At 43.6% G+C, this 13,779-nt stretch overlaps 1 protein-coding gene across 4 annotated transcripts in view; it reads right to left on the bottom strand.

Moving 5' to 3' along the window:
* The window catches only part of PPP1R37 (protein phosphatase 1 regulatory subunit 37), a 187,542-nt gene that overhangs the window by 58,133 nt on the left and 115,630 nt on the right, over window positions 1-13,779 (bottom strand). For all 4 annotated transcript variants that reach the window (XM_043501696.1, XM_038381594.2, XM_038381595.2 and 1 more), the window contains exon 6: window positions 2,190-2,340. In XM_043501696.1, coding sequence (XP_043357631.1) covers window positions 2,190-2,340 — 151 coding nt within the window. The remainder of the gene's footprint in view (window positions 1-2,189; window positions 2,341-13,779) is intronic.

The raw sequence follows: 13,779 nt of genomic DNA on the forward strand, positions 1-13,779 counted from the left end.
GAACCCCCCAGTGCAGTGAGTGCCATCAAGAGTGCTGATGAGGTTATCTACCTAGGATGCAAGCAGAGTTCAAGTAGTCACAGCAAACTGGACATTCTTCAATTACTAGGTCCTCCTGCCTCCTGCATAAAGTCTATGTTTCACTTGTGGACACAAGAACATGTCTGTGTTGATCCTGAGCTTTTTGGATCTATCAAAACTGTGTATTACCTGTATTGCCACAAATGTCAGAAACCTGGACCCTACTCTATTCAGACTTGGAGCAGCTGGAGGCATTCCATACATGCTGTCAATGCCAAATCCTGAACATAAAGTGGTTTAACTTAATGCAAAATCTTTTAATCTCACAGAGATCTAACCTCCCTTCAACCAGTGATTATATTCAAAAGCAGTGTTGCATGCTCTTTGACCATTTCGTCAAGATGGACAAAAACTCTTCAGGACACTGTGCTCTCAAATTCTCCATCAACACTCAAAAGGGGTGCATGTTGTGACTTGACCTGGCACCGCCAAAATTTCATAGATTAGTAGGATTGAGCCAGATCTGGAAACTTCACTGCACATTGCCTTGTGCATCACCATGGTCACTGACCGGCGCAACAGTCCTCCGTAGGCTGGCCGTGTTTGATGAAGAAGTTGGTTGAGAACAGCTTTTACCTATTGGTGAAAGTCCTTGATGCTATAAGAAAGACAAAAGGGCAGGACTCTGTATTGGCAGTAGGATGCTCCTGCCAGGAATCATTTCCTGTGGGCTGGATGGATTGATAGCTCTTCACCTGCATGATGCTGATTTCCATCTATGAAATATGGTCATTATGAGTACTGTAACAGATGCATCAGCACAATGTATAGCAAGTGTGGGCAGTCAGAGGTGTGTCTACCATTTAAGACTGTCGTGCTGCTCCTTTGGCCATTTGTCTATACACTGAGACGCTGTCCCAGTTTAGACAGTCATTTTGGGAGGAGGGCCTGATAGGAAGGCCAGCCTCAACTGGAGGTTAGCCTACAAATACATCTTGTGGCCGAAGAAGTCCTAAACTGCTATCACCATAGAAGAAACTGGTGCTCAGAAACTGGTGTGAATAAAAAAAAATGTGAATTCCTTAGCAGGAACTTCGTATCTCCCATCTGCTCTTTATCACGTGACCTGGATGGATGTAGGTGGATTCCAGACAGTTTTTGCAGCCTTTATTAATGGGGATGGCAAGCCTCGTTGGTGTAGAAGGATGTAGAATGTCCAAGAGTGTGTGATGCTTCTCTTGAACCACTTCCAGGGCTACGTCTAAAGCTTCCAGCACACATTTCATCAGATCCTGGAATACCTTAAAGCCATCAGTGAAGGCCAACATGGATGGATTCACAGATTTATCAGGGAACAATAAGAATATTACAGCAGGGAATGGTTGCTCTTCCCCTGGAGTTGATGTTCTTATCTTTCCTCCTGCCTTTCAAGTACCTATGGCTGTACCAACTGGCTCATCTGAAAAGGTTAATCGTCTCTTTGAAGAGGGTGATCTAGCCCCAGAGACAATGAAGCAGGCTACTTAAAATATGGCTGTATTTTAATTTTACATGCCAGCAATCTGGTTCTATTTTACTTTAGGTGGACCCTGTATGGGCATCTCCTTCCCACAAAAGGTTCCCAATAAATCTAAAACCCTCCTCCCTACACCATTGTCTCATCCATGCATTGAGACCTTGCAGTTCTGCCTAAGTGGCCCTGTGTGTGGAGCTGAATGCATTTCAGAGAAGACTGACATGGAGGTGCGGTACTAACTACACTATCTAAATATTCTATACAAGTCTAGGTACAATCACAGTATGTGCTAAATAAGCAGACACAGGAGGGGTTTCATCTCACTGCCGTGGGTGGTAAAAAGTAACTGAGGGAAAGTTGGGGCCACTCTGCCCTTTATACCCTTGGGTGGGATGTGTGACTGCACAGCCAGTGGACACGGTTGACCAAAAGAATTGGTTCTCACATGCATAGGGCACATGTGCACCAACAGTAGAACAAGTCTGGACAATCACTTGACGTAGAATAGTTTGTCCTCTCTTTTCAAGACATTAAAAACAAAGAAGTTATCCAAGTAAATAAAAGGCGTTTAGATGCAAAGAAGAGACAATCACATGTGATTACTCCAGGAAACAGACCATGTCTTGTGAACAAGATTCTCCAGGTTATTCACCTAGTAGCATGAGCGGGCGCCCAGAAAGGCCGGCGTTCTCCAAGTGTAACACTACCAGGGTGCTGCTGATGCGCAGAGCCCGAGCAACAAATGGCGCCGAGTGATCCAGCAGAGGAGTGTTCCGAGCATCCAGGTACTGCAGACAGTTAGTCTGGAAAAGGAAGGCAGAGGGGTGAGATGACAAACAAAACAAAACAAAAACATGTAGCCATTGCACACTTTCAAAGCACATTTAAGTTCTACTCAAGTCAGCTGGGCACAGACTCTGCATATACTTTGCCTGATCTGCCCTTCCATCTGGGTCTCTCTCAAAGCACTTTACAAACGTTATTGAACTCTCTAGGAAAAATAGTGAGGTAACATATCATGATTTTCAAGATGAGAAAAAGCTAAGGCACAGAGGAGCAATATCTTGCTCAAGGTCATATCATGAATCTGTGACAGAGAAGGGAATATCACACCAATCTCCCTGCCTTAAGACCTGTGCCTTAAACATAAGACCATTTTCTTTTTTCACCCATGAAACAGATTTTGGGTATATATATGTATATCTCAGCAACAAACATTTTAATCCAACTACTAGCGACTGTCCAACCAGCTATAAGGAACATAGACTCTGGAAAAAAAAAAAAAAAAAAAAACATACCGCATTCCAGAATTCAGCCTGCCAGTAACAAATACAAAATATAGGAATGACAAGTTTCCCCTCTAGTCAGTAACACCTAGTGCTTCAAACAGTGGATTGCCAGCAAATTGCCGCATTATGCAATTCAACTGATCATGGGCAGTGCCTTTTCACTGTTTCAGAGGAAATGCCTTGGAAATATAAAGGGAAGTGAGGAGTTTGCTGAAGTGAAGAGGCCAGAATGGCTCTCCAGATTTTCAAAGTAAGTAAGATGAGTGATTTCAGACATCCTTGCTTCTTTTGTTAATTCCCCAGAGAACAACTAAGATGCATCCTCTAGGTGTTAGTCATTTTTCGTTTTAGGCTAGTTTGTATTTTAGCTGTCACCTGCTCTTCTTCTAGCTGCTAGCTGGACAGGGGAAAGCATCTGTGAGACCTCAGTGGTTTGGGACCCAGTTACTCAAGAAACATGTTCCATCCACTCATGTTCCATTAGATCAGCTAAGGTAAGCTGGGCACTTTGGCATGGGTTCCTAGGATAAAAATCTACTGCTGGTAGCACGACATTTTCAGTCAATGGCTCTTGCTCATGGAATTCACTTCCTCTGGTGGCCTTCGAGGCACTTTGTAAGCTGCTAGTTAGGCAAGCTTTGAGGTGAGGAGAGGTACACCAAAAAATAAATATTGACATTGGGCTACCATAGCAATAATGATCCATCTGCAGTACTGATTGTAATAGTCTGTTTTTAAATACTGAAAAACTTGATCATCATAGGAACAGATTACGTAGAAAGATCTTTACAAATAAGTAAAAAGGAAATTCTAAGGTAAGAAACAAAATGATACCAATCTTTGAATATCCATCTCCAGCCATTATACCACATCCTGCCAGTTTGGGGAAAAAGAGCAAACCTTTTCAGACTGGGATGGGGCTAAGGACTCTATTTGGATTGAGCAGATTTGCCTAGAACACCTCAAGCGGGAATCTTCAGAGCATCCTGATGAGGTGCTGTGCCCAGTGCTGGTAGCAGGACATTTTCAGTCAATGGCTCTGAGATCAGGAACTCTGTGCATGAGCCCAGCATCCAGAGGAACTTCATCAAGATTGGCTGATGACTATACGGATATGGCCATCTGAAGAAATGTGGAAACAATCTTTGAATATATTCATTTGAAAGAAATACCATGCAACAGCTCACGTCTGCAACTACAGTGAGCAATCTTCACTGGGGAAAGGGGACTTGTTCCTGGCTGAAAGACTACAGGAATGAGATGTTAACTGCTGTACAGCAGTTAGTCTACTCGTCCAAATAAGCCTGTACGAGGTATTCCAAAAAGAGGGTAAATGTGACACCTTTGCTGTCTCCAAGCAGCCACTAGAACTAATAAATCCTTTATAGATACTCTACAAGGCAAGTAGGCCCAAAGGTAATGATTGGTCTGAAAAACAGAGGCTGTAGTTGAAAATGAAATGAAAATGAAAATTGGAGGAAGTTTCTTGTAACATTCTTGAACAATATGGAGAAGCCCCTTTCACTGGGCGTACTGCAGTTATATAGTGGCTGAGGAAAATGAACACAATAACTTTTTCTGATTATCCACCATGACCCTCAAATCTTTTTCAGAGTCACTGCTTTCCAAAGTACAGTCCCCCATGCTGTAAGCGTGACCTACATTCCTGATTCCTACATTTATGGCCTTGCATTTAGCTATATTAATATATGTATTTGCTTGCACCCAGCTTATCAAGTGATCCAAATCACTCTGTTTCAGCAACCAGTCCTTCTCAGTATTTACCACTCCCCCACACTTGTGTCATTGTAAACTTTACCAGTAAAGCTGCAAGTTTGTCACAGAGGTCAGAGTCATGGAATCCGTGACTTCTTTCCGTGACCTCTGCAGCGGCCGGTGCGCCTAGCCCGGGGGCCACGTGAGCAGCTCAGGTGGCCCCTGGGGCAGTTGCACTGGCTGCTGCTGGGGAAGTCACAGGCCACCACACCCCTCTCCCAGCAGCAGTAGCAGGAGTTTGGGTGTGGGAGGGGGCTGGGTGTTGGGGCGTGAAGGGGTAAGAGCTTTGGGCAGCGCTTACCTTGGGGTGAGAAGGCCTCCCCAGAAGCAGCAACATCCCTTGGCTCCTAGCGGGAGGTGCAGTGCGACCAGTGCACTCTGCACGTTGCCTCCACCTGCAGGCACTGCCCCCACAGCGGTTCCCAGCTGTGGAGACAGCGCTCTTGGCGGAGGCAGCATGCAGAGCTGCCTGACCACACCTCCGCCTAGGAGCTGAGGGATGTCGCCACTTCCGGGGAGGCGTGGAGTCAGGTAGGGAGCCTGCCAGCCCCACCAAAATAGGGCCAAGATGATGATTACCTGTTTATAATTATATTTTGAGAATTCTCAGCTAGCCAGATTTTAATCCATTTAATGTATGCCATGTTGATTCTGAATCATTCTGTTTTTTCATCAAAATGTTGTGTGCTACCAACACAAATGCCTTATAGACCTGTATTACATCAATACTCTGGTTATCAACCAAACTTATAATCTCATAAAAGAGAATCTGACAAAAATCTATTTTCAATAAACTCATGTTTAGGTCAGAAAATGCAGAGAAAAAGTGAGAACTGCCAAAAGCCAAGCAGAGTTGGATCTTGCAAAGGAAAATAGAAACCAGCAATACAAGGTTCTTTAGCCATATAAATTAAAAAAAAAAAAAAAAACACAAGAAAAGAAGAACCGGGACCACTATGCAGTGAGGATGGGGTAAAGATTAAAGATAACGCAGGTATGGCCCAATACCTAAATGATTACTTTGCCTCAGTTTTTAAATCAAGGTAATGAGGAACTTGGGGGCAGTGGAAGGGTGGCTAATGAGAACAAGGCTATGGACGGAGAAATTACCAAATTTGAGGTAGACACCAAATTCAAATGGTTTAATGGGACCAAACTGAAGGGTCCAGGTAACCTCAATCTAAGAATATTAAAGGTACTGGCACATGAAATTGCCAGCCCAGTAGCAAGCGTTTTTAATGAATCCGCAAACTTGGGGGTCCATATCCTACGACAGGAAAATTGCAAATATCATACCTATATGTAAGAAAAGAAACTGATCTGAGAAACTACAGGGCCATTAGTTTGACTTTAATTGTATGCAAGGTCTTAGAACAAATTCTGAAAGAAAGTTAGTTAAGGACAGATGTAAACAGTACCTGAAATAAAATACAGCATGGTTTTACAAAAGGCAGATGGCCTGGCACTAACTTGATCTCTTTCTTTGAGAAGAAAAAGGAGTACTTGTGGCACCTTAGAGACTAACAAATTTATTAGAACATAAGCTTTCATGAGCTACAGCTCACTTCATCGGGTGCATTTGGTGGAAAAAACAGAGGAGACATTGATATACACACACACAGAGAACATGAAACAATGGGTTTATCATACACACTGTAAGGAGAGTGATCACTTAAGGTAAGCCATCACCAGCAGCAGGGGGGGAAAAGGAGGAAAACCTTTAATGGTGACAAGCAAGGTAGGCTATTTCCAGCAGTTAACAAGAATATCTGAGGAACAGTGGGGGTGGGGTGGGGTGGGGGGGGAGAAATACCATGGGGAAATAGTTTTACTTTGTGTAATGACTCATCCATTCCCAGTCTCTATTCAAGCCTAAGTTAATTGTATCCAGTTTGCAAATTAATTCCAATTTGGCAGTCTCTCGTTGGAGTCTGTTTTTGAAGCTTTTTTGTTGAAGAATAGCCACTCTTAGGTCTGTAATTGAGTGACCAGAGACATTGAAGTGTTCTCCAACTGGTTTTTGAATGTTATAATTCTTGACGTCTGATTTGTGTCCATTCATTCTTTTACGTAGAGACTGTCCAGTTTGACCACTGTACATGACAGAGGGGCATTGCTGGCACATATCACATTGGTAGATGCGCAGGTGAACGAGCCTCTGATAGTGTGGCTGATGTGATTAGGCCCTATGATGGTATCCCTTGAATAGATACGTGGACAGAGTTGGCAACGGGCTTTGTTGCAAGGATAGGTTCCTGGGTTAGTGGTTCTGTTGTGTGGTTTGTGGTTGCTGGTGAGTATTTGCTTCAGATTGGGGGGCTGTCTGTAAGCAAGGACTGGCCTGTCTCCCAAGATCTGTGAGAGTGATGGGTCGTCCTTCAGGATAGGTTGTAGATCCTTGATGCGTTGGAGAAGTTTTAGTTGGGGGCTGAAGGTGATGGCTAGTGGCGTTCTGTTATTTTCTTTGTTGGGCCTGTCCTGTAGTAGGTGACTTCTGGGTACTCTTCTGGCTCTGTCAATCTGTTTCTTCACTTCAGCAGGTGGGTATTGTAGTTGTAGGAATGCATGATAGAGATCTTGTAGGTGTTTGTCTCTGTCTGAGGGGTTGGAACAAATGCGGTTATATCGTAGAGCTTGGCTGTAGACAATGGATCGTGTGGTATGATCTGGATGAAAGCTAGAGGCATGTAGGTAGGAATAGCGGTCAGTAGGTTTCCAGTATAGGGTGGTGTTTATGTGACCATCGCTTATTAGTACCGTAGTGTCCAGGAAGTGGATCTCTTGTGTGGACTGGTCCAGGCTGAGGTTGATGGTGGGATGGAAATTGTTGAAATCATGGTGGAATTCCTCAAGGGCTTCTTTTCCATGGGACAAGATGATGAAGATGTCATCAATGTAGCGCAAGTAGAGTAGGGGCATCAGGAGACGAGAGCTGAGGAAGCATTGTTCTAAGTCAGCCATAAAAATGTTGGCATACTGTGGGGCCATGCGGGTACCCATCGCAGTGCTGCTGATTTGAAGGTATACATTGTCCCCAAAATGTGAAATAGTTATGGGTGAGGACAAAGTCACAAAGTTCAGCCACCAGGTTAGCCGTGACATTATCGGGGATACTGTTCCTGACGGCTGCTACTCTGAAACCTTTCTTTGAGAAGATAACAGATATTCTAGACAAAGGAAATGCAGTATGTGACGCTGCATTCTATATGATTTTATGAAAATATGCTAATGAGTGTGAATATAATGTAACTGGAATATGCTTCTTGCAAAAGGTTTCTTGTAAGGTATCATTACAAAGCTTGTAATCTGAGTGTGGTCATCCTATTTGTATAAATTTATCATTCTTGTATCTGAAACTAGAAATATGAAATACAACTCTGAGGTCCTATTGTAATTATGCAAAGTGTGGGCCATTAATGGTGGTTTGGAATTTTGATGGCTCCCATTAACCAGGACAATTGATTGTAGATGGCTCTGTTTACTTATAAGTTTTCCTGTATACCTGTGTGCTGGAAAAATGGGTTATGAAGTCTTAAAGTAACATGTGATCATGTCACCTGAACTGGAATCCATCTTTAACCTGGTGTTTTTCAATTTAGGAGGGGTGGGAACCCAGAGAGGGACAAAGGATTCCTGCCTTGTGCAAAAGATATATAAGGGGGTGGAACAGAACAAAAGCACTGCAGTCATGAGAAATCCCTTAGTTACCACCTGAGCTGGAACAAGGCCTGTACCAGGGGAAAGGATTGGGCCAAGACCAGGAAGACATCCAGTCTGTGATAGAAGCTTATTGGAACATCTCTGAGGGCGAGATTTACCTGCATTTAGTTTTTACTGTATTAGGCTTTTCTTTTTGTGGATACAGACTAACACAGTTACTACTCTGAAACTAGGCTTAGCCTTGCGTGTTTTATTTTGTTTTGTTTGGTAATTTACTTTGTTCTGTCTAAAGAACAGGTGTACTTGTGGCACCTTATAGACTAACAAATTTATTAGAACATAAGCTTTCATGGGCTACAACCCACTTCATCGGATGAATGGAACATATAGTAAGAAGATGATAGATAGAGAGATAGAGACACACACACACACACACACACACACACAAGTTGGAAGTTGCCATACAAACCGGGAGAGGCTAATTAGTTAAGATTAGCTATTATCAGCAGGAGAAAAAAAACTTTTGTAGTGATAATCAAGATGGCCCATTTAGATAGCTGACAAGAAGCTGTGAGGATACTTAACTTAGGGAAATTATTACTTGGAACCACTTAAATCCTCCTTTTTGTATTTAATAAAATCACTTTTTACTTATTAATTAACCCAGAGTATGCAAAACAAAAGGTCATGCACTTAGGGACTAAGGAAAATTTTTTGCTTTAAGATGGGGATGTATCAGTTGAAAGTGACAGAGGAGACTATGAACCACCAATGTGATGTGGCCGTGAAAAGAGCTAATGCAAACCTAGTATGCATCAGACAAGATATTTCCAACAGAGGTAGAGAAGTGTAATTACCATTATACAATGCACTGGTGAGACCTCATCTAGACTACTGCATGCAATTCTGATCTTCCATGTTTAAGAAAGATGAATTCAAACTGGAACAGGTGCAGAGAAGAGCTACTAGGATGATCAACAGAATGAAGAAACTACCTTATGAGAGGAGACAAAGAGCTTGACTTGTTTCGCCTAACAGAATGAAGGCTGAGGAGAGATATTATTGCTCTCTATAAATACATCACAGAGATAAACACCAGGAGAGGAGGAATTATTTAAGTTAAGACCCAGTGCTAGAACAAGAACAAATGAATATAAACTGGCCAGCAACAAGTTTAGGCTTAAAATTAGCTGAAAGTTTCTAACCATCAGAGGAGTAAAGTGCTGAAACAGGTGTGGTTAGATGTTCGGCTGCGTGCGTGTTCTCTGCCTTCTCCCTGTGTGCTGCCCCAGCTCTGCGCAGACAGCCAACACAGCAGACCTTGAGCGAACCACCCAATACCACAAGATCCACCAAGGTACAAAGTCACCAGGCCAGGTTTCTTGCTGACTAAGTACAGTACTAGTATCCTGAAGACTCTCCCGTAACATTAATACATGTATGCCCGTAACAATGGACCAGCTCAGTGAACGGTGGGACTTTCCATTGCTCCCTAGGCTAGACAAAGACACTCCTCTGAGATACATATTTACACCCCAATACAAACAAGTTACATACTGCCCGTCTGACACAGTTACTACTCCTTATGTGGCTAGTTATCACCCATCACCATGTACATGTTGGTTTGATCAAAACATCTCTATGATGTACTGTCATCCTGACCTTATCTTTCAGGAGGGATCAGTGTGTTCCTGTTATCCTTAGGGAATATTTTTGTACCATCTTTGATATCGGGATGTTCTGGTACTACTGGATATCGCGATGTGTTTGCATGAGTACTCTGTGCCTAGCACTTCTTAGTAATGTGTGTTTCAGCCCTGTTCTTGCCAGATTCTGTGAGCAGGTCCTGCCTCTTGCTCACAGCTTGTCTTTCCTTTATATCAGTAAAGTTCTGACTACTACTTCAGCCCAGGCCTCATGCCAGGCCTCTGATACAAGGGTTTGTATCTCAGTCTCTCTTCCTATTACATTCCTCTGCTTTTTGTCTTTTTATGGGGAGGATGTTTACCCATTATCCCAGAAAAGCATAGTGCATGGACTGAAGATGGCCCAGTGGGCTAAACATTGCACCTGCAAAGAAATTTTCCATAAATCAGATTGGTACAGACCCTGAGGGTTTTTTGCCTTCCGCTGCAGAGTGGAGCATGGAACTCTTGCTGGTTTGAACTAGAGCAGAGGTTCCCAACTTCTTATTACATATCCCCTTCCAGATTTACCAGCTGCCTGCATGCCCCTACCCTTATCACTGATACTTTGTGTTCCTTCTTAGCACTACCTATCTTGTCATTTGTCCATACTTCACTGTTACATACAGACATATAGGGAAACATATACAACTGGAATAAAAAAAATCCTAAATTCTGAGCTCAGTTAGAGAGTTAGAGACTGGCCAGTTGCTGGGCAACTGAACCCATGCTGTACAGAGCCTTCAACTCCAATCACAGTACGTCAATGTGTCTGTGCATCTGTGTTCTCATTGGTACATTGAGGTAAATTAATTATTGTAGTTTATATAACAAATTCCCAGAGTTTTAAAGCTTCATCTGAGTGGCCTATTATGAAAATGCAATAAATTAGTAAATAAAATCCACCATTATACAATTTCTCCTGCATACCCCCAGAGATGCTCCAAGGGGCACTCATACCACAATTTGGGAACCCACGGAACTACAAAAAGAAAAGCAGTACTTGTGGCACCTTAGAGACTAACAAATTTATTAGAGCATAAGCTTTCGTGAGCTACAGCTCACTTCATCGGATGCAAGACCTTCCTGCCAACACTACAAAAAGAAGGATTCTAGGTGGACTCCTCCTGAAGGTCGAAACAGCAGCCTGGATTTCTACATAGACTGCTTCCGCTGACGTGCACGAGCTGAAATTGTGGAAAAGCAGCATCGCTTACCCCATAACCTCAGCCATGCAGAACACAGTGCCATCCACAGCCTCAGAAACAACTCTGACATCATAATCAAAAAGGCTGACAAAGGAGGTGCTGTCGTCATCATGAATAGGTCAGAGTATGAACAAGAGGCTACTAGGCAGCTCTCCAACACCACTTTCTACAAGCCATTACCCTCTGTTCCCACTGAGAGTTACCAAAAGAAACTACAGCATTTGCTCAAGAAACTCCCTGAAAAAGCACAAGAACAAATCCGCACAGACACACCCCTGGAGCCAGGACCTGGGGTATTCTATCTGCTACCCAAGATCCATAAACCTGGAAATCCTGGACGCCCCATCATCTCAGGCATTGGCACCCTGACAGCAGGATTGTCTGGCTATGTAGACTCCCTCCTCAGGCCCTTCGTTACCAGCACTCCCAGCTATCTTCGAGACACCACCGATTTCCTGAGGAAACTACAGTCCATTGGTGATCTTCCTAAAAACACCATCCTAGCCACTATGGATGTAGAAGCCTCTACACCAACATTCCACACAAAGATGGACTACAAGCCGTCAGGAACAGTATCCCCGATACTGTCACGGCTAACCTGGTGGCAGAACTTTGTGACTTTGTCCTCACCCATAACTATTTCACATTTGGTGACAATGTATACCTTCAAATCAGCGGTACTGCGATGGGTACCCGCATGGCCCCACAGTATGCCAACATTTTTATGGCTGACTTAGAACAACGCTTCCTCAGCTCTCGTTCCCTAATGCCCCTACTCTACTTGCGCTACATTGATGACATCATCATCTGGACCCATGGAAAAGAAGCTCTTGAGGAATTCCACCATGATTTCAACAATTTCCATCCCACCATCAACCTCAGCCTGGACCAGTCCACACAAGAGATCCACTTCCTGGACACTACGGTGCTAATAAGCGATGGTCACATAAACACCACCCTATATCGGAAACCTACTGACCGCTATTCCTACCTACATGCCTCTAGCTTTCATCCAGATCATACCACTCGATCCATTGTCTACAGCCAAGCGCTACGATATAACCGCATTTGCTCCAACCCCTCAGACAGAGACAAACACCTACAAGATCTCTATCATGCATTCCTACAACTACAATACCCACCTGCTGAAGTGAAGAAACAGATTGACAGAGCCAGAAGAGTACCCAGAAGTCACCTACTACAGGACAGGCCCAACAAAGAAAACAACAGAACGCCACTAGCCATCACCTTCAGCCCCCAACTAAAACCCCTCCAACGCATCATCAAGGATCTACAACCTATCCTGAAGGACGAGCCATCGCTCTCTCAGATCTTGGGAGACAGACCAGTCCTTGCTTACAGCAGCCCCCCAATCTGAAGCAAATACTCACCAGCAACCACACACCACACAACAGAACCACTAACCCAGGAACCTATCCTTGCAACAAAGCCCGTTGCCAACTCTGTCCACATATCTACTCAGGGGATACCATCATAGGGCCTAATCACATCAGCCACACTATCAGAGGCTCGTTCACCTGCGCATCTACCAATGTGATATATGCCATCATGTGCCAGCAATGCCCCTCTGCCATGTACATTGGCCAAACTGGACAGTCTCTACGTAAAAGAATGAATGGACACAAATCAGACGTCAAGAATTATAACATTCAAAAACCAGTTGGAGAACACTTCAATCTCTCTGGTCACTCGATCACAGACCTAAGAGTGGCTATACTTCAACAAAAAAGCTTCAAAAACAGACTCCAACGAGAGACTGCTGAATTGGAATTAATTTGCAAACTGGATACAATTAACTTAGGCTTGAATAGAGACTGGGAATGGATGAGTCATTACACAAAGTAAAACTATTTCCCCATGGTATTTCTCCCTCCCACCCCACCCCCCACTGTTCCTCTGATATTCTTGTTAACTGCTGGAATTAGCCTACCTGCTTGTCACCATGAAAGGTTTTCCTCCTTCCCCCCCCTGCTGTTGGTGATGGCTTATCTTAAGTGATCACTCTCCTTACAGTGTGTATGATAAACCCATTGTTTCATGTTCTCTGTGTGTGTGTATATAAATCTCTCCTCTGTTTTTTCCACCAAATGCATCCGATGAAGTGAGCTGTAGCTCACGAAAGCTTATGCTCTAATAAATTTGTTAGTCTCTAAGGTGCCACAAGTACTCCTTTTCTTTTTGGAAAAATCATGGAGCAGGTCCTCAAGGAATTAATTCTGAAGCACTTAGAAGAGAGGAAAGTGATCAGCAACAGTCAGCATGAATTCACCAAGGGAAAGTCATGCCTGACTAATCTAATTACCTTCTATGACAAGATAACTGGCTCTGTGGATGAGGGGAAAGCAGTGGACGTGGTGTTCCTTGACTTTATCAAAGCTTTTGACACAGTCTCCCACTGTATTCTTGCCAGTAAGTTAAAGAAGTATGGGCTGGATAAATGGACTATAAGGTGGACAGAAAGTTGGCTAGATTGTCGGGCTCAACGGGTAGTGACCAATGGCTCCATGTCTAGTTGGCAGCCGGTATCAAGTGGAGTGCCCCAAGGATCGGTCCTTGGGCCGGTTTTGTTCAATATCTTCATAAATGATCTGGAGGATGGTGTG

This window comes from Dermochelys coriacea, chromosome 23 (genome assembly GCF_009764565.3).
Source record: "Dermochelys coriacea isolate rDerCor1 chromosome 23, rDerCor1.pri.v4, whole genome shotgun sequence".
Lineage (NCBI taxonomy): Eukaryota > Metazoa > Chordata > Testudines > Dermochelyidae > Dermochelys > Dermochelys coriacea.